Genomic DNA, 25336 nt, shown 5'->3' with positions numbered 1-25336 from the left:
CAAACTATATCGGAGTTGAAACAGCAGCGATACTACCCCACTATACCATACGTTCCTTCTCCAGCAAACGAATTGCCCCTCACTACCTTTACCTTCCTAACACTGGGGGTTCCAAGGTTAATTCCGTAGCGAGCTCGTCATTCACCCGCGTCAGCCATCTTTGTGCGTGTTTGTAAGACAAATAAAAGGCCTATCAACCGCCTGTCGTCCTGAGAGCTGAAAAGCCTGCTCTGTCGTGATAGTTCTGTCATCTGTACAAAGGGGCAAAGACATGCGCGCGCGCACACACACACACACACACACACACACACACACACACACACACACACCACCCTGCATACTGCACAGAGCAACCCAAAACAAGATGACAGACGCACCGCCGCTTCGCATTGGCTACGTGCCGGAGCACTTCTCGACCCCACTCTACTTCGCGCAGAAGCACTTCGGCCTGCAGGCCACCCTCACCCCCTTCCCGTCCGGCACGGGTCACATGATCACAGCGCTGCGGGAGGGCGAGATCGATGTCGGTATTGGCCTGACCGAGGGCTGGATCGCCGGCCTGGGCAAGGAAGACACGCCCGGTGACGGCGGCTACCGGATCGTGGGAACCTACGTCGAGACGCCTTTGTGTAAGTCACACCCCTATAATCTAGGTACATATCAAGTTGGCTGATAGCTCTGACATTGATCTAAACAGGCTGGGCAATCTCGACGGGCGCCAAGCGTCCCGAGATCTCTTCCGTATCCAGCCTCAAGAGCTCCAAGGTGGGCGTGTCCCGCATCGGCTCGGGCTCCTACGTGATGAGCTACGTGCTGGCGGACCAGGAGGGCTGGCTCGCCTCCACCTCGTCCTCGGACGTGGGCCCCTACAAGGACTTCGTGGTGCTGCAGACGTTCGACAAGCTGCGCGCCGCCGTCAACGACGGCACGGCCGACTTCTTCATGTGGGAGCACTTCACGTCCAAGAAGTACTACGACTCGGGCGAGATCCGGCGCGTGGGCGAGATCTACACGCCCTGGTCCTCGTGGAAGATCGTGGCCTCGACCGGCAGCACCCAGCTGGCCAAGGACGCCCGCCTGCAGGACCTGTTCAAGAAGCTCGACCAGGGCGTCCAGTACTTTGGCGAGCACCAGGACGAGGCCGTCGAGTACATCAGCACCGCGCTCGACTACTCCAAGGAGGACGCCACCGAGTGGCTCAAGACGGTGCAGTTCTGCACCGAGACGGCCGGCGTCAATATCAAGGTCGTCGACAACTGCATCGCCATCTTACGTAAGGCGGGCGTCCTCAAGGAAGGCAAGGGGATGCAAGCAGCGGAGATGTTGGTCTCGGGACTGGGTGAACAGCTCCCTTGAGCCAGAACTATCCTTGGAATCAAAGAAAAAAGAACCGGTGGAAAAATAAAAGGAGGTTGCAATTGACTGGGCCGTTAAGTATGTACATATGCAACTCGCACCTAGAATCTCAAATACAAAAAGTAAAAATGCAGTAACATATCCGTCCGGGTTGCGTTCCGGGGAGTATTCAGCCACAATAACCCGAGCTCCCCTGCCTCTGTTCCTCCCGCTAGCCCCACCAACTTTTTACAGTGACGTCTGCTAAGTAAATGTAGGAATTGAGCTCTCCAGCTCTCCTGCCGCCAAAACGATTGCGATCCAACCAAACGTACCATTATCTCACGATATTGGTTCGTATTTCCTGTTGGAAAGGAAATTTCTGCCGCCTAGCTCTCGAGGCCAAGAGCAAACAATCAGACTGCCTACCACCATGGCGTCCACAATGCCCCTCCAGCGCGCCGCCGCGATAGGCCTGCGCATACCACCAACCGCACCCTCGCGACAGAGCAGCCTCCAATCCCAAACCACCCTCATGCGCCGACTCCTCCTACGGCCCTCCCGCCCCTCGAACCGCATACAGCGCCGCCCCATCTCGACCCAATCCACATCCTCTTCCTCTTCCAATCCCTCTACTACCACCACCCAAGTACCACCACCAGCAACCGGCACCACCTCTACAGCCGCCGCCGCCGCAGAACAAGCCACCACCGACAAAACCGCCACCCGCCTCGACCGCATCCTAACCCGCACATCGCGCTACCTCCCCGAACGCCTGCGGGCCCCCCTGCGCGGCTTCCGTCGCGCCCCCGTTTCGCACGTGGCCTCCTTCCTCGTCCTGCACGAGCTGACGGCCATCCTGCCCCTCTTCGGCCTGACGGGCGCCTTCTACTACCTGGACATCGTGCCCGTGGAGTGGGTGTTCGGGTGGTGGGCGCCCTACGTGCAGGAGGAGGGCACCAAGGTGCTGCGGTACTTCAAGAAGAAGGGCTGGTTCGGCCTCGCGGCGGGGGACGCGCGGGGCGACAAGGAGGACCTGGAGAAGGGCGAGGAGCGGCTCGAGAGGGAATTGGCCGAGCGGGAGAGCGGGAAGACGAAGAATAAGGGGTGGTTTGCCTTCTTGGGGGGAGGAGGAGGGAAGGGCGATGAGAAGGACGGGGGCGAGGTGGAAGAAGTGGCGGCCCAGGCGAAGAGCAAGGCCCGTAAGGCAGTTGACGCCGCCAAGGCCGTCAAGGGCAAGGTTACGTGGGACAACTCCGAGACGGGATACAAGTTGGGTGTTCAGATCGTGGCCGCCTACGCCATCACCAAGATGCTGTTGATCCCGAGGGTGGCATTAAGCCTCTGGCTCACCCCGTCCTTTGCGAGGGCCATGGTGTGGTCCCGGAAACTCATCTTCAGGCGATAAGCAGGCAGCTTCTCCCTTCTTGCAGCCGTATAATTTAGGCGTACTGCCAACACAATACCCGATATTGTTCATAGCCTGTGGACGTTCATGATCACCAGAAAGAATAAAGCAAAGGATTGTCTTAGTTGTCTTGGATTCATCTCGAGCTATGCTTTTGTGCTTGTTCTGTCCACAAGGAGACTCATCCGTCATATACGATGGGAACAAACCTCCCGCTACTAATCCCAAGCCGTCATGCCTATCCCTCGACGAAATCAAGAGATGTCAACTTTGTTTGTTTGTTTAGTTGGGTTGACGACATTTAAGCCTTCTCGTAGACCCAGTCGAAGGCGGCGGCCTTGTAGCTGACCAGATCCTCGGGCTTGAACCACAGAGCAATCTCCTTCTCGGCGTTCTCGACGCTGTCGGAGCCGTGGCAGACGTTGCGGCCGACATCGATGGCGAAGTCACCACTAAAGGGAGTAGATATTAGCAAATGCACCCAATTGGCTTGCGGAAGAGCTTGAGGACAGAAACGTACCGGATGGTGCCAGGGGCGGAGGCAAGGGGGTTGGTGGCACCGAGCAGGACACGGCCGGTCTTGACGGCGTCACGGCCCTCCCAGACCATGGCGCAGATGGGGCCGGAGTTCATGTCTTGATCACCAATGTTAGCAGGATTTTCTTCAATGTCTCTGAGGGGTATTGCATGAACTTACACTCAATCAGACCGGGGAAGAAGGGCTTGCCGGCGAGATCAGCGTAGTGCTTCTCGAGGTGGGCCTTGCCGGGGGTCATCAGCTTGATGGCGACCAGCTTGTAGCTAGAGAGGATCGAGAGTTAGCATTGTCGTCGACGCCAATTGGCCTGTTTTGTTGAGAATTTGCTGCTGCTGCTGCTGCTGCCACTTACCCACGGTTCTCGAAGCGGCTCAGGATGGGGCCGACGAGGCCACGCTGAACGCCATCGGGCTTGATAGCAATGAAGGTTCTCTCGGTAGACATCTTGGGCGGTTCTGGATCTTCTGTGGAAGAAGAAGTAGAAAGTGGGGTGTGGTAGGAGGTGACTGTGGTCGTGGTTGTGGAAGGTAAACAGGAGGATGGAGGGGAGGAGACAAAACTGTTCAAGACGCCTTTGTCCAGAGAATCGATCAGCTGCCAAGGGGGCAGGAACAGCAGAAAAATCAGGGCCAGGCCAACTGTAAGAAAAAGCGGTAGCAAAATGGCGCGGGGTTGATGGCGGGGCACGAGAAGCTCTGCTGCTGCTGCTGTGGGTGGCGGGTGGTGCTGGCCTGGCCAATGGGCATTGGCTGGGCTCGACCTACCAGACGCCACCCGATTCGACTTCAGGGTCTCGTCGTCTTGGGCTGCCGCCGCCGCAGCATCGCTCATGTTGACATGTGTACCTGATGAATAGGAACCCGATGAATAGGGGCGGTGTGGCGGGCCCGATCCTAGGACATCTGTTTTCTTCCTTCGCGAGAAGATGCCCACGGTAGGGGGAGACGACCGCGACGGTGATCTCGAGTGATCGTCCTGCATCTCGAGGCACTCATCCATGGAGATCTGGGCTTGATCTGGCGTCTCCTTGCAATTGCCATGCAATGTGGTCGAGCATTTCGGTGCAGCTTGCGCCCTAGCAAAAACACCTGGGAATCCCAGTCAACATTGAACAGAGCTTACAGCTGGCCCGTGCACTCAGACCTCCTACCACCTGATGATAAGTGCAGATCGTCAAAAACCCAAGTTTGATGAGAATCCGCATTCACCGGGTAACACCGTGCAACTCGCATTTTTCCATTGGTCGTCCAAAGAGCTTCGAATTCTTGACCAGGTGATTCATAGTGGTTTTTGGGATTGATTTGATTGCTCATTATGTATGCTGCACAGCTTCTACATGGCTAAGATGACAATGCAATTGCAAGTACTTAAGTATGCTGTGATGGGCGAGCGTTCCACGCAGCACGAGATGCAAACAACACGAAGGTTCTACTAAAGTTGGCAGGAATGATTGCCCTATGCAGTCACTCAAAGCAGTCAATCTCAATATTGAGCAACTCTGACATGGTCGGGTTGCCCACCTTGGCAAGTCGACAAGCTTGGTCTATGTACTTACTTTCCCCAATGATGGGGTGTGAGGCGTCAAACTCAAGACATTACCCCAGGAACGGTAGAAAGCTTCCAACCCCAGACACTAACTAATAAGCTGGAGCTATGATATCTCCCGTGATAGATAGCTCTATCCCCAGGATATATAGGCAGAAGAGCCACCCTGACATGGGCAATGTTACCTGCAGTGAGGGGAATTAACTGGGTAAGACAGGCGATTATAGTCAGGAGATCAGCCCATCGGGTTTACCCCCCATTTGGACCCCCAACCAATGCCCTGCCAGTGCCTTGGCGCTAACCAATTGGCCAATCTGGTTGAGATTAGCAACGTCCGGGGTTCTGGTCCGGGTCGATGTAAACGGGGAGACGGGCAGGCGCATCATGATGTCAGTCCACCATACCACCTCGGCTCAAGCCAGCACGAGCGGTTACGAGATGCCAATTCCAGTAAGTCATGGACTTGCAGCTAGACGGCAGGGATGCTCCAATTAGAGCGACATATATCCCGCACCTGCTGCAGCGGCGCATCTCTCCGCAACCAACCTAATTCGTGGAAATGGGCAGGAAGGGGGGCTGGGGGAATATATGACTTGGTCAAGGTCAGCCGGCGTGCTCACCTTGGCGGGCCGTAGTATGCCGGCTCTACTTCTATATAAGTAGCACAGTCTTCTCCCGACAGTCTGGCTCTGTGGCAGGCCGTCTTTGTTGTCATTGATGTAGGCACTGCTTCGGATTCGAACCATCCATCATGACGCCGTGGCTTCCCTCCAACAAAGGACTTGTCTCAGGACTCGTAGCCCTTGCATCGCTCCTAGCGACGCCGACTGAAGCCCAAGATGCTTCTCCCTCAACTGGTATGTCCTAGACACTGTAGCTTCCTCACTCATGCCGTCTGCATCATCTTACTTACCCGCCGCTGTGCCAGGAGGTGTCGTGGTGAACGGCACGAGCTTTATCCTGAATGGCGACAATGTCTCGTACCGCTTCCATGTGGATGAGGAGACGGGCGACCTGATCAACGACCACTTCGGCGGCCTGGTGACGGAGACGGTCCCCATGCTGAAACCCAAGAGCCAGGGCTGGGTCGAGAACATCGGGCGCGTCAAGCGCGAGTTCCCGGACCTGGGGCGCGGCGACTTCCGCGTGCCCGCCGTCCGCATCCAGCAGACCGCCGGATACACCGTCAGCGACTTCCGGTACCGCTCCCACGACGTCGTCAAGGGGAAGCCGGCGCTTGCCGGGCTCCCCTCCACGTTTGGCCGAGAGGAGGGCGACGTGACTACGCTCGTCGTGCACATGTACGACAACTACTCGAGCGTCGCGGCCGATCTGACCTACTCCGTCTTCCCCAAGCTCGACGCCATCGTCCGCAGCGTTAACATCACCAACGAGGGAAAGGGCAACATCACCATCGAGAGGCTTGCCAGCTTCAGCGTCGACCTGCCCTACGGCGATTTCGACATGATTGAGCTGAAGGGCGACTGGGGACGTGAGGGCATGAAGGTCCGGCGTAAAGTGGACTACGGAACTCAGGGGTAAGCAAAGAACCGTCGCAGCTTCGTTCTGGCAACACAGCACAAGCTGATATACCGAATTCTAGTTTCGGAAGTACCACTGGGTATTCATCCCACCTCCACAACCCATTCCTGTCGCTCGTGGCACCCGATACCACGGAGTCTCAGGGCGACGCATGGGGTTTCTCTTTGATCTACACCGGATCTTTCGCCGTGGATGTCGAGAAGGGCTCCCAGGGTTTCACTCGTGCCATGCTCGGCATGAACCCGTACCACCTGTCCTGGAACCTCGGGCCCGGCGAGAGTCTCACGAGCCCCGAATGCGTTGCCACCTTTTCTGAGAATGGCATTGGCGGCGTGTCCCGTCTCTTCCACCGCCTCTTCCGCAACCACCTGATGAGGAGCAAGTTCGCTGTGGAGCCGCGCCCCGTACTGCTCAACAGCTGGGAAGGTCTCTTCTTCGACTACAACGAGAGCCGCATCTACAACCTGGCTCAGGAGTCTGCCGAGCTCGGCGTCAAGCTCTTCGTTCTTGACGACGGCTGGTTCGGTAACGAGTACCCTCGTGTAACCGACAATGCCGGCCTCGGCGACTGGCAGGCCAACACGGACCGCTTCCCCAACGGCATCGGGCCCCTGGTTGACCAAGTCACGGCCCTGACCTCGGCCAACTCGTCCGACAAGCTGCAGTTCGGTCTCTGGTTCGAGCCCGAAATGGTGAACCCCAATTCGACGCTGTACAACAAGCACCCCGACTGGGCCCTGCACGCGGGCGACTATCCACGGACCATGACGCGCGCGGAGCTGGTGCTCAACGTGGCGCTGCCCGAGGTGCAGGATTTCATCATCGCGTCCCTGTCGGACATCCTGGGCACCACCAAGGTATCGTACGTGAAGTGGGACAACAACCGGGCGATCCACGAGCTGCCGCGCGACGGCGTGGCGCACGCCTACATGCTGGGCCTGTACCGCGTCTTCGAGACGCTGACGACGCGGTTCCCCGACGTGCTCTTCGAGGGCTGCGCCTCGGGCGGCGGCCGCTTCGACCCGGGCATCCTGCAGTACTTCCCGCAGGTCTGGACGTCGGACGACACGGACGCGCTGCAGCGCATCTACACGCAGTTCGGCACGTCGCTGGTGTACCCGCCCTCGTCCATGGGCGCGCACGTCTCGGTCGTGCCGAACCAGCAGACGGGCCGGACGATCCCGCTGCAGTTCCGCGCGCACGTCGCCCTCATGGGCGGCTCGTTCGGCTTCGAGCTCGACCCCGCGGAGCTGTCGGACGCGGACCGGGCCCAGATCCCGGGCATCATCGCTCTGGCGGAGGAGATCAACCCGATCATCGTCCAGGGCGACCTGTGGCGGCTCAATCTGCCCGAGGACTCCAACTGGCCCGCCGCTTTGTATATGTCTGAGGATGGCGCCAAGGGGGTGCTGTTTTGGTTCCAGGTCCGGAGCATCTACGACCAGCCGACGCCCTACTTGCGCCTCCAGGGGCTTGACCCGGCGTCCCGCTACACTGTCAACGGGACTGACACGTACTCGGGCGCCACGTTGATGCGGATGGGGCTTCAGTACCGGTTTAATGGCGAGTACGACAGCACGGTCGTGCTTATTGAGAAGGCCTAAGTAATGATAATTACATAATATTCGTAGTGCATAGTATTGCGTAGCATAAAATTCACGTTGGATCAATATTAGAGATAATACAGCTAGAGAAAGCATCCATGAACCAAAGTGACCGATCCGTTAGTAGCAGCATGCGTACAGCGCAGTCGCGCCTACATTGACAGCTATGACCGAATGTAATTCGTAGTGAGGGTTATCAGCAGCAGCATACCATCAGGGGTTGATGCTTGTGCGGGTTCACTGATTGGACTTCAGAACATGACGCTTACCAAACTTTGGAAGTCTCCATCACGAGCTATTCGTTTTCGTCGCGAGCCTATCATTTCTGATTCGTTGACTTGATATCGAATCAAAGTTGTTAGAAAGCAATAACCGTATTAGCATATGAGACCAATTTTCGTCCTGATTACCGAACGAGTCAAGCTCTTGACCAGCTCGGTCTCCAGATGAAATGACATCGACGAAGAAGAAAATGAGGGGACGACAAGTTCGGCTGGTGCTCGCAAGGGCGTGTTCTCTGTTCGCTATCTCGTCTTTGGGACAAGCTTGAATCGTCTTGTCCCGTGCGACGTGCAATGCATTTGCCCAGCGCTCCTAGTCTGCCAGTTGTCAACACCAAGACATCAAGTCGTCTGCAGCATCATCCCAAAAGGGGGTCTCGCCGAGAATATGGCCCTTTGACTGGTGCCAATGACCTGATACTGGAGGCCTCTTTCTCGTTATTCTGTCTATGTAGAATGTGGTTGGTAGTGCTATGAGCATTTGCTTGACGTTACTTTACTTCTGGGGACGAATGGCTCGTCCTCCGGGTCCCTCCCCCGCCACAGCGCATGTGCAAGCCGACGGAAATGTCACGACCATAGACTCGGCAAAGCAATCCCAGATAAAGAAAGGCTTGCGGTCCAAGACTGAGCGCAGTCGATATCGTCAGTTGCCAAGGGGAGTATGTAAGTTTACCGCTGAATCGGGGGTTCTTTTCATGCCGTATGCTATGCCCAGATAAGACTTTTTACCCGTACCAAGCCGGAGACTAGACAACCTTGTGAACGTCTGTGGTTCTCTGGAGGGATCTGGGAATAGCTACAGTACCATCCATGATGTACGGATTGTTTCACGACAGATACAGCAGATGTTAAGAGGTTCATCTGATCTGGTTTCCATCCGTGCCCGTCTCTAAAGGAACACATGTCAGGGGAGGCCCAAAAGACTCTCGACTAGGGCCGGGAGTCAAAAGCTAAGGGCCGGCACGCAGAAGTCCAGTCGCTATGCCCTACTGTACAAGATCAGATGTACGTATTTTAAGCAAGTCGTGCCTTTGTCTAAACGCAGCTTAGGTCGAACCGAGCTTCTAGACCGAACCTTAAACCATAGATCGGCCCAACCAGTCACCAGCCGCGCAGGACGCAGAACGCATGACGCTAATCGCCTCATGCGGCTATTTAAATCGCTACCTACCTTTGTGTAGCTCACTTACCTATCTTTATTCGCCAAATCAAAGCCAAGGCAAGTTTCCAAGAAACACCAAGAAGAATCACCCCCAATGTCATTCAAAATATCGTACGGGCATCGTATAAGCCACAGCCAAGCTGGCTTCGCCCAAGAGATATGCCCGCCCTCGGTCAAGGACCGAAAGCCTCGAATCCCGTCTCGCGATACCGCCTCCCTTGCCATGCTCGAATGAACGGTAGAGGCCTAGGCGCCAAGCCGTGACTCGGGGAGTCCGTCCACTCAGGACTTAGCGACCCCGCGTTCCTTGTCTTACTTGCAAGAATGCCTGTCCAGGCTGTCCTACCCCAGAGATGACAGCCCCTCATCCGAACCCCCAACCTCTCCACCCCCGGATTCCACCCCAGATTCTGATCAAAGGTGAGGGTCATCTGGAGATTCCTGCCAAGCCCCAGGGATGAGTGCAGAACGTCGAGAAGACCCCTGCTCATGGCGAACATGAGCATCTCGCCCTTTGTTGCATCATTTGACCTTTGCGCAGACGGGGGGTTATGGGAAATCGTACCATTCGCCCACTGTCCAAGCCATTTCCAAGAAGAGGGGATCGCCTGGGCCTTTTCTTTTCGCTTACCCAAAGATGACCCCGGGACACTGATGCGGTCTTCGGCTGGCTGACCGCCGCGGAAATGGACTATTACTCATCAGCCAGCATCCAGGCAGTTATGATGAGACATGACATATATGTCCGCTCTAGACCCCCGGTGGGAATCCAAACTTTGATATTTGCTTATCCTCTGTTCGCTCTCTGGCTCTTGCATATCTTGCTCGCGTCGACCACCTTTGATTTCGGGCACTCCGTTCAGCGTGGCCATTATATTTGTTCTGCGTGCACTGCTGCTTCAAGAAATTTTTCCTTGGTTAACAACGACAACGACACTGCTGAGGAAAGCCAGCATCTGGTCGCGTGCTGTCTTGTTTCGCCCAGATATCGTCACAACATATATATAGACAGCCTTACCTCGTCGACCTGCCAACATGGGTTGGAATACCCACGCCTCGGGGACGCGTGATCCCCCGGAAGTGCGAAACTGGCACATCCACCTTATCGCCGTCGTGGCATCCATGTCGGCCCTGGCCAGTATGAAACCCTCATCACCGTGATTTCGTTGTTATACACTATGTTATGGAGGTTCTAACCATTTCGTTCGCTCGCTAGTGGGATACGACACGGCCGTCATTGGCGGCACCATGGCTCTGGAATCGTTCATCCGTGACTTTGGTTGGGAGGGCGTCGACAAGACTACCCGTGACACCATTCAAGGCAACATCGTCTCGGCATTCCAAGTAAGTAACAACATAACACACTGGACACTACGTTATGCGAAATATGGGTTGGTTCTCGGGATTCCACGTGACCTTCCATGCTGACCTCCTATCGCTCACAAGGCCGGCTGTTTCTTCGGCGCCCTCCTCTCCTTCCCCATCGCGGAGAAGTTCGGCCGCCGCATCGCCATCTTGTGCGCCTCTCTGGTGTTCCTGCTCGGCGCCACCCTCATGACGGCGTCGCGCGGCAGCCTGAACCTGATCTACGGAGGCCGCGCCATCGCGGGCCTGGGGATCGGCTCGTCGTCGCTCGTGGTGCCCGTGTACATCGCCGAGGTGGCGCCGCCCTCGATCCGGGGCCGGCTCGTGGGCATCTTCGAGATCGCGTCGCAGGGCGGGGGGATGCTGGGCTTCTGGATCAACTACGCGACGGACCAGACCATCAGCCAGAGCGCGCAGGCGCAGTGGATCATCCCGCTGGCCCTGCAGCTGGTCCCGGGCGTCGGCCTCTTCTTCGGCATGCTGCTCTTCTGCCCCGAGTCGCCGCGCTGGCTGGCGAGGGGCGACGACTTCGAGGGCGCCGCCCGCGTCCTCGCGCGCGTCCGCGGCCTGCCCGCGGACCACGACTACGTCGCCCGCGAGATGGCCGAGATCCGCGCCCAGGTCGAGGAGCGCTCGACCCTCCACCGCTCCAAGCGCGAGCAGGCCCGCAAGCTGCTGCAGCGCGGCGTGCGCAACCGTGTCGCCATTGGTGTTTCGCTCATGTTCCTACAGAGCTTCACGGGGGTCAATATCATTACCTACTACGCGCCGCGCATCTTCGCGACCCTGGGCGTGCAGGGCACCTCCCTCAAGCTATTTAGCACGGGCTTCTACGGCATCGCCAAGACGCTCGGCATGATCACCTTCACGTTCGTCGTCATCGAGCGCGTCGGCCGCCGCAAGGGCCTCGTCTGGGGCGCTGCTCTGGGCTGTATTCCCATGTGGTATATCGGCGGCTACGTGATGCGCGCCGATCCCGAGGCGGCGGCGGCGGCGGGCGCTGTCACCCGCGATGCTTGGGGGTACCTGGCCATGGTCTGCGTTTACGTCAACGGGTTCATTATCTGCGCCACCTGGCAGGGCATCACTTGGACGTATGCTTCGGAGATCTTCCCGCTCGATATCCGCATGCTGTGCGTGGCGCTGACCACCGCGGTCACCTGGCTGGGCTCGTTCATTATTGCGCGCTTCACGCCCTACATGATTTCCGATCTCGGCTACGGGGCCTATTTCTTCTTCGGGTCTATCTTGGTGTCCATGGGGGTCTGGGCGTTCTTCTTTGTTCCCGAAACCAAGGGTAAGCTGCCTTCCATCGTTCTCGTCTCATCTTGTCCGGATTTCGTTCATATTACTGACCTCGTACTTGCTTTAGGTGTCATGTTGGAGCAAATGGACGCGCTTTTCGCCAAGTCGACGGTCAAGGTCGTCTGGGCGCAGATTCGGGGTAAGCCCGTTCTTCCCGAAGATACGGTGGCGACGACTGCGACACGGGATAGTAAGGAGGAGATGGTGGAGGAGATTGAGAGCAAGGGTCCGTGATGTTGCTCGGATGCTGGGTAGTGATCTGTTTGGTAGTTCAGTATACACACATCTGTTGGAAGGGGATTTGCGATTATGTTTAAGGAAGCATGCCGGTCAACGGTATGTTTTGGATCATCAAATGTACTTGCTACATATCTTCATATATGACATTGAAGCGCGGTTCTTCCTGAACGATAAAATGAGAGTCCAGAAGAAGCGACATGCAATAATTGTAGGATGTCGCACAATGCATTGCGATCAAAAGACACAGAGACCAAGACAGCCAAACGTCACCAAGAACATTTAGCGAGGAAGAGTAGTGAGAGCCACAGAATTAGATTTGAATTTCCGACTTTACGTTTGCATTCATTCTATAATCCATTAAGCCCCTGAACCAGTTCCACACCACCGAAGAGCAAAGAACACCCCCATCCTCAACCATTTGTTATGACATTCTAGTAGAAGCAGATAGAGAAAACCGAAAAACAAAACAGAAAAAAGGATAATACCAAACCCCGCCCCCTTTTTAGTATCTTGGAAACCGTTCATCATGTGAGCATGGCGCATCAATCATTTCATGAGATCGTGGTGCGTGTGGCTATGGGAAGGACGAAGAAAGGAGGACTCAAAAAGAAGAAAAGGGACGTCGAGACAATCTTAGAAAACAGACACTGCCGGTGGCTCTCTCTCTCTTTTCTTTAGAAGGCGAGGGCGGCAAGAGCAAAGGCGGCCAGGGCGCCGACCGACCCCCCGACGGCGGCCCCGGCCGTGGCGACGGGCTGCTTGGGGCTGACGCCCGAGGTGCTGTAGTTGCCGCCGGCCTGGACGATGGGCGTGGTGCCGGCGGGGCTGGAGCCGTAGGTGCCGGTGGGGTAGCTTCCGCTCATGCTGGCGCTGGCGGGGGCCGACATGGCGGCGTAGCTCGAGGTCTCGGAGGCGGTGGCCTCTTGCTCGCAGACGGAGGAGGAGGTGGATTCGGGGGAGGCGGTGCTCATGGCCTCGGGGGTCGAGGTCGCGGCCATGGCGCTCGACTCGGTGCACTCGCTGGTCGACTCCGGCGCCGGGGCCGAGGTCGATTGCTCCTCCTCGGTGCAGGGGGTGCTGGCCGCGGCGGGGGCCGAGGCTGGGTAGGTGGCCGGGGCTTCGGGGGCCGGGCTCGTGGCGGCTTCGGGGGCGGGGGCGGGGGCGGCGAGGGCCTTGGCGCAGAAGCTCTTGAGGGCGGGGACGACGGTGGCTGTGGTGGGGAGGTGCTCTGGTCAGTGATTGATAGGGGAAGTGGGTGAACGTGAGAGGGATTGAGGAAAAAGGCACGTACAGACGGCGACCTGGGCACCGCACTTGTCCATGACACAGCTGCTGCCGGCGGCCTGGACGGCGTCCATGTCGTTGCAGATGCACTTGTAGTCGGTCATGGTGCAGCTGGTGGAAGAGGAGACGGCGCTCTGCAGGCAAGGGGCAGCGCAGGCCGGGATGCTCGAGAGGTCCTGGGTCGCGACGAGGGTGAAGAGGGCGGCGGCGGTGAAAGAGTACTTCATTTTGGCGGTAGTGGTGAGTTGATTTGGTTGGGATGGGTTGGTGGTTGGTGCTATTAGGGGTTGGAATGTGAGAACACGAAGAGGAGATGTAATGGATAAGAGAGAGATGAACGAGATTGTCGAAGAAATGGGTATTAAGTAAAGACGTAAGTTGAAGAAGCTGTTGCTGCTGTTGGAATAGGGGCTGAAGTGAGTGACTGTGGTTGGTGAGTAGTAGAAACATTCGGACGATGGGGGAGGGACGGCGACGCCTTAAGTAAAGATCTTACAGCACTCGTCTAAGCACTAGAAGGAAGGTCTTGATACCACGGGCACTGCATCTTGCCACATTCGAGGCCGCCCCCAACAGGCCTTCAGGAGATTTACCCAATGGCCAGAGCAGCCAAGGGGGCGCCTCCTGAACGGTGCCCTGCCTGAGGAAGTGGGAGGTCAAAGAGAGTTTCTTACATCCGAGGGCATCCGTAGCGGAGTGGCAGTGAAGTGGCGATCATCCAATAGTCGAGTCGCATAGGGGCACTTCTGTCTGGAAGCAGCCCAGGGAAATCTGGGGTAAAGCTCAACTGGGCGGTCTAGTCGCTCACTTGGTAAGATGAGGCGCTGATCATGGCGTCGACCGGTCCCGATCATCACATGCTTGCATGGCCCCAAGGCGGAAAGCCAGGTCGAGATGCGACCGCCTGGTTGGCATCATCGGAGTATATGGTCCCGATGCGTCATTCTGCGTGTCTTTTTGGTGCACACTATTCTAGGCAAGTCATCACTGCATTGGAAAATAATGGTTTATATGCCTCATCCGGATCCTCACATATTGAAAGCAAGTTAGGTCGGCTGAACTGATCCCCGACCTATAGCTGTTTGCACACACTCGAATCAGGGTCCAGTATTGTGAAAACTAGAGTAAGGGGAAAGAAACCGTGAGTCCAGTCCCGAAAGCTAACTTCGTATAAACCGTAACCCCTGAACTAATTCCGTTTCCGTAACAGCCCTGGGATTTGAGTTCGACCCGGCCCGGCCGCAGTGCCTAAGCCCCTAATAAGGCTTATTTCTCACCTCAAGCCAATGACCAACCCATCTTGCTTCCGCACGTTGTTCTAGCGCCTCAGCCAGTTATTACAAGCAATCTGGCCAAGCATGTTTCATTCCATGCCGTTCAACCAAGAGCCAAGGGGCGACGCTCTGGATGGATCACCACCATGCCATCTTGTCCCATGGCCAGATCCCTAAATACTCACCATCCCTGGACGTTCAATCCAATCTTCTAACATCCTTAATAGAACCTAATTGAAATCCCGAATAATCGATTTGTTCTCTTGCTCCTCTCCTTTACCAAAGACATGACACCACTTCGAGGAGGTTAGCTTCACTCCCTATCCCGCCCAGAAGGTCATCCAGAAAAGCCCACCAAAGTTGACTTTACTATCTAAGATGCCCTCTTTCGAGGCGAAGTCGTCACAACATCAGACGCATATATAGTACTGACTGCGCATCTTAGAGGTGTCGTCTCGAGTACCCATTCTGGCGTAGAAGCTTTGCTCTCTGTGTAGGTCAGACTGAAAAAAGACAAGATCTGGTTTACTGGCCAGCACCAAGATGTTTTCTCGTTGGACAATGAAATGATATTCTTTTGAGCCATTTACGTCTTTCTACTCAGTCGCGAAGATTGCAAGAGTGCCATCTCGCTTCCAGCGCTCCATGTGACGGGATATCAGTCGTCATCAACAACGACGGGAACATGGGTACCACGTGAAACATCAATGCCCAAACCTGTCTCCTCGGGTTTCGTTCGCTGGAAAATTCCCACTCGAAGGTGTGGTAACGGCATAGAACTGCACGATGCTGCCGTGATGGTAAGGGGCCCAGTTCTACTGCATCGGCATCGCATGTGCATGCTCTTGGCTACTGCTCATGGCCAATGTTGTCACAGATCTTCTTAAAAACTAGTCAATGACATTGCGGATACCCGGAAGTGCTATGTATCCTCGAGAATACATAGAAGTCATATATCCTTTAACAATGTTCTGAAACCACCATCTGTACATCGCAAGTGCATAGGCTGAGCCAGCTCGTCTCTTTACCCCTTTCCTACTTCTCATACCCACTCATCAACCCCGTCTCCCCATTCTCCCTCACCCCCCTCGGAAACGCCTCGCCCAAGTGACTCGTATGCCCCCAAGGCTTCAACCCCATCTCCTCGCGAATCACGCCCTCGAAACAAGCACTCCAGCCCAGCCGGGTCCAGCGCCCGACCACAGCATCCCGAGTACGCGCGTGCACCAGCTCCGGCCGCGCCCCCATATTGTCGTACACGGTGGCCAGCTGCGCGACCTGCCCGAGCAGCGAGATCGTGCCCTCGGTACCGAGGTCCTGGTGGCGGATGATGGCCTCGGCGACGGCCTCGGCCTGGGGCCGGGGGGCGGGCGACTCCAGCGGCAGAGGGGAAGGGGAGGACGACGAGGGTGAAAGTAGGTTCAGGGCGTGGAAGCCGCCCCAGAACTCAAAGGACAGCAGCGTGGATGTCAGGTTGCGCCGCGCGGTGCCGATGTCGTGCAGGAGCGCCGTGAGGGCCCAGGTCGAGAGCGAGAGGGACTCGAAGTGCTCTGGGAACTGGTGCTTTAGGATGCAGTAGCCTGGACGCGATGAGGACAGTGAATAAGCACGAGAAATGTAGGGGACCATGAAAAGGAGTGACAGGGAAGTAAGCAGATCAAAGTGGGTATTTACCAAAGCTGTATACACGCATCGAATGATTGAAAGTCGGCTCCGGAAGCTCTCGCCTCACGTATTCCTGCACCTTGGCCACGAGCGGATCGTCGGACGGGAAGGGGATGTCCTCCACCAAGACGGGGGCCGGCTCATGCAGGAACGGCCTATCGCCGAAAATGGCGTCGGCGTCTCTCGGCACGGCGGTCCAGCCATGCTTGGCAATGTCCTCGGCCGACGCTGCCGGTGTCGTCGAAGAAGCGGGTGACATGGTTGCTTGAGTGATGACGCAGATGATCAAGATGGGAAGACGTGTATGTGGTGATTGTAACTTTCTGAATTGAAAACTGCGGTGCTATTTAGACGAAGCATGTTATACCTGGTTTGCAAGAACCGAGGACGGCTTTCCTCTTGAAATATATAAATAATTAACCACGGCGGCATAACTAAACCACTATTAGGTCATTTGCGATCAAGTTTCCGACATAACACACTAGTGGCACGCGAGCCTCCAAGATCCAATAATACATAGGCAGTAGCAGAAGATTATGCTTTCTCAGCTGTTTCTTTCCTGACGAAACCCGAACGTCATGCTACAAATCCCGGGTCGGCCGCGGCTTACACATGTCTCCATGTCGCCAGCCAGTCAGCTTCCGTCACTTGCGTCTCCGGCATGGCATGCTCATATAAGCGCAGTGGAGCGCATCTCCGGCTTGCGTCACACAACATCTACCGCAACGGAGACCGGCGTTAAACGGGGCTCATTATATGATGGATCGTACAGATCGCCGGTGCTCCCAGGCATCAAACACCGACTGCAAATACCGGCCATCGGCCAGAAGCCGAGACTAAGATCTATGTAGTTTTGACTGTGTGGGGTATATTAATCTGGCCCGAAGCCGGATCGGCAGTTTTTTGAACACCAGAGATATAGCTCTGGCTTTGGGGCGAATCAACGGACTCGGGTATCAAAATCTGAATACACTTGATTAGCAAGATGTCGGGTATAGATTGCCAGCAAATGGACTCACCTGATCTCGTACGAGCCTGCCCTCGTCATGTAGCGCACCCACTTCACGCTGGAATAATTACTCTTCTCGAACACCTTGAGGTATCTGACCAGCAGGCCGGAGCTGGTAAACATCAGGAGACTGAAGTGCATGCTCAGCGGAGGTCGCGACCAGGCCTTCTGGTTGGTCATGCTCGTGAGCTCGGCCTCGGCGCTCAACACGTATTCGCTCTGGCCGGTGAACCGGCCAATCTTCCACACAATGTTGTTCTCGCTGGGCTCGTACTTGGCCTTGCCCTGGGTGCATCGTTCGGTTATGCGGGCGGTGTTGAGGGGGGTCGGGATCTTCACGACCACGTTGGTTGCGAACAGCTTGCTGCCGAAGTTGGCCTTGACGCCAATGCTGAACTCCACCTTGGTCTTGCCCACCTCGTTGACGATGGCGTGTACCTTGAAGGGGAGGTTGACGTTTTCGGTGGCTCGGTAGCGCATGAGCTCGAACTCGCCGTCGGGAGGGACGAAGGAGATGATTCGGTCGGTGTCGAACTTGCCCAGCTTGACGCATTGGTGGAACTGGCAGTCCTCCAGCGTCACACTTCCAGCAGCAGCCTTAGTAGCCTTAGTCCCCAACCTGTTCCCACTGGGCAGCGATTGCAGGCCGTCGTGGTCGAGGAGCAGTCTATCGTTCAGGCCGAACTTGCACTCAGGGGTGCCGGACAGATATGCGCGCATGATGATCTGGCCCGTAACGTCGGCCCGTAGCACAGTGCCCGTAGCCGACATGAGCAGGTTGACGTCCTCGATGACGTCCACAAACGCCTCGTTCTTGCGGTACTTGACATCTGCCTTGCGCCATGACAGGGCGCCCGTTGCCTGCATTGTAATCTTGGCCGAGTCTTCGGGGGCTCGTTCCGACTTGACGCCTTCGGTGGTGATGTACATCTTGAGGGTGTCGGTTTCGGTGTTCTGGGGGTACCCGAAGTCGATGATCTCGTCGAGCAGCTCGTACACCAAGACGAAGTTGTTCTTCACGGCCTCCTCGTCAAACTTGCCAAAGTAGCCCCGGCCCAGCTGGATGAGCCGGTAGAGGAACTCGAAGACGAGGGCGGCATTGGCGTTGCTCTTGGTGATGGCCACCAGGTAGATGTTCTCGTGTTTGACATGGCTGAAGGTGGTGCTGCCGAGGGTCAGGATGGGCGAGCGAACCTGGGGGTTGGAGATGACCTGGATGCGGAAGACGTCGGCGAGGCGGGGGCGGCAGTCGTTCCGGAACGCGCGAAAGATGAGGTTCTCGCCCTTCTGATTGAAGATCAGAATGCCCGAAAGCATCTTGGCGGAGGAGGCCTCGGGACGGAAGGGCGGTGTCCTGGGAGCAGCTGGGGATTCTCCGTTTTGGGCAAGTTTTTGGGCGTGTTCGGGCGGCGATGCGATGCAATGCGATACGTGATACGGATGCACGGGGGACGGAGGTTTGAATTGAGCTTAGGGCCCCCTTGCTCTTGGCTGGCCGGCTCTAAAGGGGGGATTTCCTCCACGAATTCCATCCACTGTAGCGCGATCACAGGCCAATGCTTGATTGGGTGGGTGGTGGATGCCAGCGCCGAGTGCCTTAGGTAAGGGGAAGTACGTACACTGCAAGGCGGGCAATTGTCGGCCTAACCTTTTGGGGATCCCGCTGCTGGCCGCTGTAAAAACCAAGGTGACAGGCAGGTGCGCTGCGCTGCTGTCTGGCGCGGGGCTCAAAGCTGCCTCGCACTTAGAATCAATCAATTGAACTGCCCAGAATAACGCGAGAACTTACCAACATCGCCGCAACACCACCACGCGTCGTACCTACATCAAGTATCAGCTTACATGCGCTGATTATGACGGATCATTCCGTTCATCTTGGGCTTCGGTGATTTCTGCCCGTTCCCTATGAAGCAACTACCTGCAATCTCATAGCTACTAATTTGCAAGACAATAACGCTTCAGTGCACTCGACACAACTCTGTCGCCAGGCGTTATTTCAAGCCTCTATCAAAGCTTAGCAGCTGATCCCTTCTTGCTTGGTAACAACAGGACACGGCATGTTTTGACAGTTATCGACAATGGCTTGCATATGTCTATGGTAAGAAACTACATCATCGGCAATATAAATTTATGTTACATGTATCTGCCTGCCTCCCGTCCTCTGTAAGATGCGCAGGTAAGGCAGCCCAGTAGGCGTTGGCTCCGATATTGCGAACCCTTGAGCTCATGAGTCCGATATTACTATACCCGTCGATCCCTGGTACTGGGCTCTGCCAAGCTTTGTGCTTGTCAACATTGCACCAGTAACGAATCTACCATCTTGCTTCCATTCGATATTTGTGTGCCGCTTGTCGACTTGCTCAGTCCTTCTACTCTTCTGCTTGCGCCCCCTCCGCAACATGTCCGCATACCTCTTTTGACGCCACTTTCGTAAACACCCACCCTGTCTGCATACTCGACGGAGGATTACACAGCATAACACGAACAAGACCTGTCATCCCCTTACTCGTCGTGTCCCAGTGGAACCAAAAGCTGAAATGAGAGCAAATTTCCGGAACGTTGTGCTACCCTTTCCGTGATATTGGCTTGACTGTTCGTTCCCCAACTTCTCCGCACGACATGGACTTCCGTTTGGGAACTACATGGAGGGTAACTTTCCGAGAATGTCACCACAATGGCCATTGGCCACCGACCCAGGAACCACGCTATATCGTGCCTCTGCAAGCCCAGAGCCGCCTGAACCAAGATCTGGTTGGCGGGATTATTCGCTACCAAACTTAGATAGAAAATGCCCCCACGCTGATCAGCTCGCCTGACGCCCTGAACCCATGAATCTCACGATACCTTGCTTCCTGCACGTACGGGGACTAGTACTGAGCTAGCGTCCGGTGTTTGCCTGGCGCTCGAGTCCGCGGACCGCACTCCGACTGTGTCTGGCTTTCAAGAGGTGCTAAGACTTGGCCATCCCAGAAATCACCCGACAGCATGCGCTATGCCGCCGGAATAGCATGTGGAGGCTGTCCCGAGTTGGACTTGCGGATGCTGCCAGTGCCACTGATCCCGTCTATCCGATTAGTGATATCCCTCCTTGATTAATGATACGCCTTTCCGATTTGTGATAGGATCCACCAGGGATGTTGCTGTATCGATATAAAGGGCTCGATGCCCTTCGATGGCTGAAAGAAGAATCTCACGATAGTCAGGCAGGCAAACAACACCAAGTATCCCCATCAGAGTGCCCTTCCAGACCTTGAACGCAATGGCGGCAAAGACTTTCGTCCTTGCTGCTCTGAGCTCTCTAGCTCTAGCAGCCCCTTTCGATGGAAAGATCGAGGAGCGCCAGAACTGCGGCGCCGCTTGGTAAGATAATTCTGTCATCTACATACCTCCTTATTGCGCGCCGACTGACAGAAACGAACAGGTCCCAGTGTGGAGGTCAAGGTTGGTCCGGCTCTACCTGCTGCACCAGTGGCTACACATGCGTGAAGAGCAACGACTACTACTTCCAATGCATCCCCGGCCAGGCCACGACCACTGCTGCCCCTGCCCCTCCTACCACCACCACTAAGGCATCGAGCACGACCAGGGCGACCACCACCTCCACTCGGGCTCCTCCGCCCACCACCACCGGAGGCAGCGGCACGACAACCGCGCCCCCGGCCCCTGGCGGCAGCGGAACTGCCAGCTGGTCCGGCAACCCGTACTCGGGCGTCGCCATGTGGGCTAACCCATACTACGCGTCCGAGGTCTCGGCCTACGCCGTCCCCACGCTCGGCGCCGTGGCCAACCAGGTCGGCAAGGTGCCCAGCTACATGTGGCTGGACACCCGCTCCAAGGTGCCCCTGATGGCCGACTACCTGGCCCAGATCCGCAAGGAGAACCAAGCCGGCGCGAACCCGCCCAAGGCCGGACTCTTCGTCGTCTACGATCTTCCCGACCGTGACTGCGCCGCCGCTGCTTCCAACGGCGAGTTTGCCATTGCCGATGGTGGTGTTGCCAAGTACAAGGAGTACATCGACGCGATTGCTGAATTGGTCGAGGCGTACCCTGACGTCCGCATGCCCCTTGTCATTGGTAAGTCAACAAGCTCTGCTCTGAACGCTGTCGTTGCTTGAGCAACCCCTTGACCCCAGACCACACTGCTGACGAACAACAATGCCAGAGCCCGATAGCTTGGCCAACATGGTCACCAACCTAAACGTCGCCAAGTGCGCCGGCGCCCAGGCCGCTTACCACGAGTGCACCCTGTACGCCATCGAGAAGCTGAACAAGCCCAACGTCGCCATGTACCTGGACGCCGGCCACGCCGGCTGGCTGGGCTGGCCCGCCAACCTGGACCCGGCGGCCAAGATGTACGCGCAGCTGTACAAGAACGCGGGCAGCCCCAAGGCGCTGCGGGGCCTCGCGACCAACATCGCCAACTACAACGCCTGGAGCCTCGCCTCGGCCCCGTCGTACACGCAGGGCAATGCCAACTACGACGAGAAGCACTACATCGAGGCCTTCCAGCCGCTCCTGAAAGCGCAGGGCTGGGACGCCCACTTCATCACCGACACGGGCCGCAGCGGCAAGCAGCCGACGGGGCAGCGCGAGTGGGGCGACTGGTGCAACGTGCTGGGCACGGGGTTCGGGCTCCGGCCCACGGCCGAGACGGGCTCCAGCCTGCTCGACGCCTTCGTCTGGGTCAAGCCCGGCGGCGAGTGCGACGGTACTTCCGACACCTCGGCCGCCCGCTACGACTTCCACTGCGGGCTCGAGGACGCCATGAAGCCGGCGCCCGAGGCCGGCACTTGGTTCGAGGCTTACTTTGAGCAGCTGTTCAAGAACGCCAACCCGCCCTTCCAGTAGTAGTAGATGTGGGGGGTGGTGCATGCATTCATGCAATGGGGCTCGGCTCATGAAGATGGGCGGAAGCGAATCTTATAGGGTTTGGGGATTGCGACCTAGGAAGATTGGGTGGTTCGAGTGTATCTATTTCTCCTGTTACATATTGACATCTACTTACATAACTTGCTTTGGAAACTGAGGTCGGAGCCTTTCTTGCTAGTACAATTATTGGGTAAACTTCCCGAGAAACATCAGTGCACGTATACCGAGTCCCTGGTCATCGAATCACGGTCCCAAGATAAGTTTCCGAGTGGTTACCGGTAAGCTAGTCAATTAGTCTAAGATCGCCCGAAAGGAAAGTCGAGTGGAAATGCATCGATTGAAAATTGCTAGAGACTTGCCTATTCCGTCTCGAGTACCGAAACTATCAAGAAGCTGTTGGCTGCTTGCTTGAACCGCTTGAAACAGGCCGCATGCTGGTTCTCTCGGTTAGTCAAGGGGGGAAGGGAGATGACGGCGTAGTTCATTTACTCCAAACATTCGACACCCCGGTTTTCATCTGAACGCTCAAAGCGAGCGTTGCCCTGCTGGCGGAGGCCAGCGCCAGTAAACATCGGCAGTGTCACGGTTTCAACCGCCTCGACTTACCATTCTACCAAAATAGGGTCCCCGGCACTCGGGTGCAGCTCCACCTTGGACGGGCGTTGAAACGGCGCCAAGCCCAAAACCAATTAAACCGCAGAGTCATGGCCGACGATGGTTACATCTTGACGAGTCGCGGAGCCTCATCACCAGCGTATTCCAAGTGGAGTGGGATGTGATCGGCATGGGATCACTGCGCAATGGACATAGATGCGATATTAGATAAATACTCGAGGCATGGCACGCCCTGCAACATTCCTCATCATGTTCGTTTGATTCATCTCTGAGCCGCTTGTTCTTCTCGCACCTTTCGTTCAAACCTTGTACATTCGTTTCGCCGGTGACTTGACTTTCTGTCCCGTTCAACCTTCAACTTCAACCTTTTACACTCTTTCGCAGCATCAGGATGCCTTCCTCTTCCATTCTTTCGAGCGGCGCTGCCGTCGCCCTCTTCGCCCAAGCGGCGCTCGCCTACACGCAGGTCAACGTACCTGTCCCCTTCATGACCAAGAACATCGACCCGATCGTGTTCCCCGGCGCGTTCGACAAGTCGCACCTGCACTCCTTCTTCGGCGCCGACGGCGTGACGGCCAGCACCAACACGAGCGCCGAGCTGGCCAACTCGTGCACCAACGCCGACAACCCCAACGACCTGTCCATCTACTGGGTGCCCACCTTCCTCTACACCAAGGACGGCGGCAAGTCGTACGAGCCCGTGCCCCTGTCGCGCTTCAGCGCCTACTACAACCTCGGCGAGACCCCCGCCGAGGTGCCCTTCCCGCAGGACCTCAAGATGGTGGCGGGCAAGGCCGAGGGCACCAAGCCCGGCGACATGCCGGCCGAGGCCAAGATCGAGTGGGTGTGCGAGGGCATGAACCCGCCGCCGCCGGCCGACAAGAACGGCTTCCCGAGCAAGACGTGCGACACGCACATCCAGACGCTGCTCTACTTCCCGCAGTGCGTCAACGAGGCGACGCTCGAGACGGGCTACAAGGACCGCGCGCACGGGACGCCCAACTGGTGCCCGCAGGGCATGAAGAGCATGCCGCAGCTGCGCTTCAGCATCCGCTACGACGCGCGCAAGGTGCTGCCCGGCGGCTGGGACGGCGTGGCGCCCTTCCGCCAGGCCTGCGGCGACAACATCTACTGCTCGCACGGCGACTTCATCAACGGCTGGACCCCCACCGCCGCCAAGAACATGGTCGCGACCACCAGCGACAAGTACCACTTCGCCCCCGTCGACGGCGACAAGGGCAAGGCCGGCGACAAGCAGACGTGCAAGCAGCGCGACGCCGACCCCAGCCATGGCACGTCGGACTTTGCGGAGAGCGTCAAGCTCATGGGCAAGCGGTCGGTCGAGGCGGTCGGCTGGAACTCGCGCAGCCGATTCCTCAAGATCTAAATTTTAGCTTGGTCATATTTGTTGCCGATGCTAAATCATGTCTGCTACTATTGTTGAATAGGGCAGGGTTTTCTGTAAATACTTCTTTTTGGGCTGGTGTTAGAAGCTAGCGGTTCATGAATCTACAATATACTTGTACAAACAACAACATGTTTAACACATCAGTCGTGCAGATGTCCCAATTCGTGATGTCTTCCGTGTCGAGTGCCTATTCGAAGGCGCGGCCAGACCGCCTTCGCAGCTTCTAGAATGTGGACTGGATTCGGCTTTAATGGCATGATGGAGAAAAGAGTGGAGGGAGACGATAGTTGAGGCGAATGGCTCGATTTGTCGCCTCGCAAGTTCATTCCTGCTTTATGGGCACGACCACCGAACCTGGCCCGAGGACCTCAAATTCATTCCTCCACAGCGCAGCTTCTGGTGACTTCTGGCGCCTGATCAAGGTCTGAGATGAAACCACCCGTCGCGGCATATGCACTGTTCTAGGAAAGACTTTGATGGAATAGCCTAAAGGATACATGATGCATCTTGAGATATAATTGGCCCGGTACCTGGATGGCGTGCTATCTAGTCTTGGGTCATTCTAGAGTGCGGGCGGATGCGGAATATTTCCATCTTGAGATGGAGCTTTCGCGAATTGGTAATCGCCAACGATTGGGGGTGAAAGTTCGCCCTTAGTGCCACCGCCTGTCTGCAGAGCTAGCAACGGCCCGCAACCTACATGCTCGCGTGCTGCAGATTGCACGCTATTTTGGGCGTACGCAATGCAAAGGCAGGTGGCAGCAGTGCGTTGTATGCCGTATGATTCTTTCCAGCTTATTAATGTCTGTTTCGAGTGGATAATCTGGACTACATGTTACTAATGCCGATGCGATGGTACCACATTAGATGGCTCGGATATAAAG

The 25336-nt window shown here is 56.5% G+C and overlaps 10 protein-coding genes across 10 annotated transcripts; 6 read left to right on the top strand and 4 right to left on the bottom strand.

Moving 5' to 3' along the window:
- Window positions 1-364: 364 nt before the first annotated feature.
- On the top strand, window positions 365-1356 carry PG985_014504 (uncharacterized protein; the record flags this gene model as incomplete). The annotated part of the gene is made up of 2 exons (XM_066834270.1): window positions 365-629; window positions 698-1356. The coding sequence occupies 2 exons, from the start codon at window positions 365-367 to the stop codon at window positions 1354-1356; spliced, it is 924 nt and encodes a 307-aa protein (XP_066679010.1).
- Window positions 1357-1780: 424 nt separating this feature from the next.
- On the top strand, window positions 1781-2743 carry PG985_014503 (protein family FLILHELTA; the record flags this gene model as incomplete). The annotated part of the gene is made up of 1 exon (XM_066834269.1): window positions 1781-2743. The coding sequence occupies one exon, from the start codon at window positions 1781-1783 to the stop codon at window positions 2741-2743; it is 963 nt and encodes a 320-aa protein (XP_066679009.1).
- A 301-nt stretch (window positions 2744-3044) lies between these two features.
- PG985_014502 (nucleoside diphosphate kinase) lies at window positions 3045-3725 on the bottom strand (the record flags this gene model as incomplete). Its single annotated transcript, XM_066834268.1, has 4 exons — window positions 3045-3195; window positions 3264-3378; window positions 3441-3544; window positions 3634-3725. The coding sequence occupies 4 exons, from the start codon at window positions 3723-3725 to the stop codon at window positions 3045-3047; spliced, it is 462 nt and encodes a 153-aa protein (XP_066679008.1).
- A 1971-nt stretch (window positions 3726-5696) lies between these two features.
- PG985_014501 (alpha-galactosidase C precursor) lies at window positions 5697-7972 on the top strand (the record flags this gene model as incomplete). Its single annotated transcript, XM_066834267.1, has 2 exons — window positions 5697-6364; window positions 6430-7972. Coding segments are annotated over 2 exons (2211 nt in total), but the record flags the coding sequence as incomplete, so codon positions are not given.
- A 2481-nt stretch (window positions 7973-10453) lies between these two features.
- PG985_014500 (quinate permease) lies at window positions 10454-12322 on the top strand (the record flags this gene model as incomplete). Its single annotated transcript, XM_066834266.1, has 3 exons — window positions 10454-10556; window positions 10635-10762; window positions 10865-12322. The coding sequence occupies 3 exons, from the start codon at window positions 10454-10456 to the stop codon at window positions 12320-12322; spliced, it is 1689 nt and encodes a 562-aa protein (XP_066679006.1).
- A 680-nt stretch (window positions 12323-13002) lies between these two features.
- Window positions 13003-13839, bottom strand: PG985_014499 (uncharacterized protein; the record flags this gene model as incomplete). The annotated part of the gene is made up of 2 exons (XM_066834265.1): window positions 13003-13538; window positions 13620-13839. 2 exons carry the CDS (start codon window positions 13837-13839, stop codon window positions 13003-13005), a joined length of 756 nt encoding a protein of 251 aa, XP_066679005.1.
- Window positions 13840-15921: 2082 nt separating this feature from the next.
- PG985_014498 (MFS transporter) lies at window positions 15922-16810 on the bottom strand (the record flags this gene model as incomplete). Its single annotated transcript, XM_066834264.1, has 2 exons — window positions 15922-16466; window positions 16561-16810. The coding sequence occupies 2 exons, from the start codon at window positions 16808-16810 to the stop codon at window positions 15922-15924; spliced, it is 795 nt and encodes a 264-aa protein (XP_066679004.1).
- Window positions 16811-17566: 756 nt separating this feature from the next.
- PG985_014497 (adaptor complexes medium subunit family protein) lies at window positions 17567-18877 on the bottom strand (the record flags this gene model as incomplete). The annotated part of the gene is made up of 1 exon (XM_066834263.1): window positions 17567-18877. One exon carries the CDS (start codon window positions 18875-18877, stop codon window positions 17567-17569), a length of 1311 nt encoding a protein of 436 aa, XP_066679003.1.
- A 1942-nt stretch (window positions 18878-20819) lies between these two features.
- Window positions 20820-22408, top strand: PG985_014496 (1- 4-beta cellobiohydrolase; the record flags this gene model as incomplete). The annotated part of the gene is made up of 3 exons (XM_066834262.1): window positions 20820-20920; window positions 20982-21634; window positions 21723-22408. 3 exons carry the CDS (start codon window positions 20820-20822, stop codon window positions 22406-22408), a joined length of 1440 nt encoding a protein of 479 aa, XP_066679002.1.
- Window positions 22409-23435: 1027 nt separating this feature from the next.
- Window positions 23436-24431, top strand: PG985_014495 (uncharacterized protein; the record flags this gene model as incomplete). The annotated part of the gene is made up of 1 exon (XM_066834261.1): window positions 23436-24431. One exon carries the CDS (start codon window positions 23436-23438, stop codon window positions 24429-24431), a length of 996 nt encoding a protein of 331 aa, XP_066679001.1.
- Window positions 24432-25336: the final 905 nt, after the last annotated feature.

The sequence above is a fragment of the Apiospora marii genome (genome assembly GCF_038362585.1).
Source record: "Apiospora marii strain CBS 49790 chromosome Unknown utg000011l_segment0_segment0, whole genome shotgun sequence".
Taxonomy (NCBI): domain Eukaryota; kingdom Fungi; phylum Ascomycota; class Sordariomycetes; order Amphisphaeriales; family Apiosporaceae; genus Apiospora; species Apiospora marii.
Note: the sequence above shows the minus strand (reverse complement) of the source record. Positions and strands in the feature narration are given on the sequence as shown.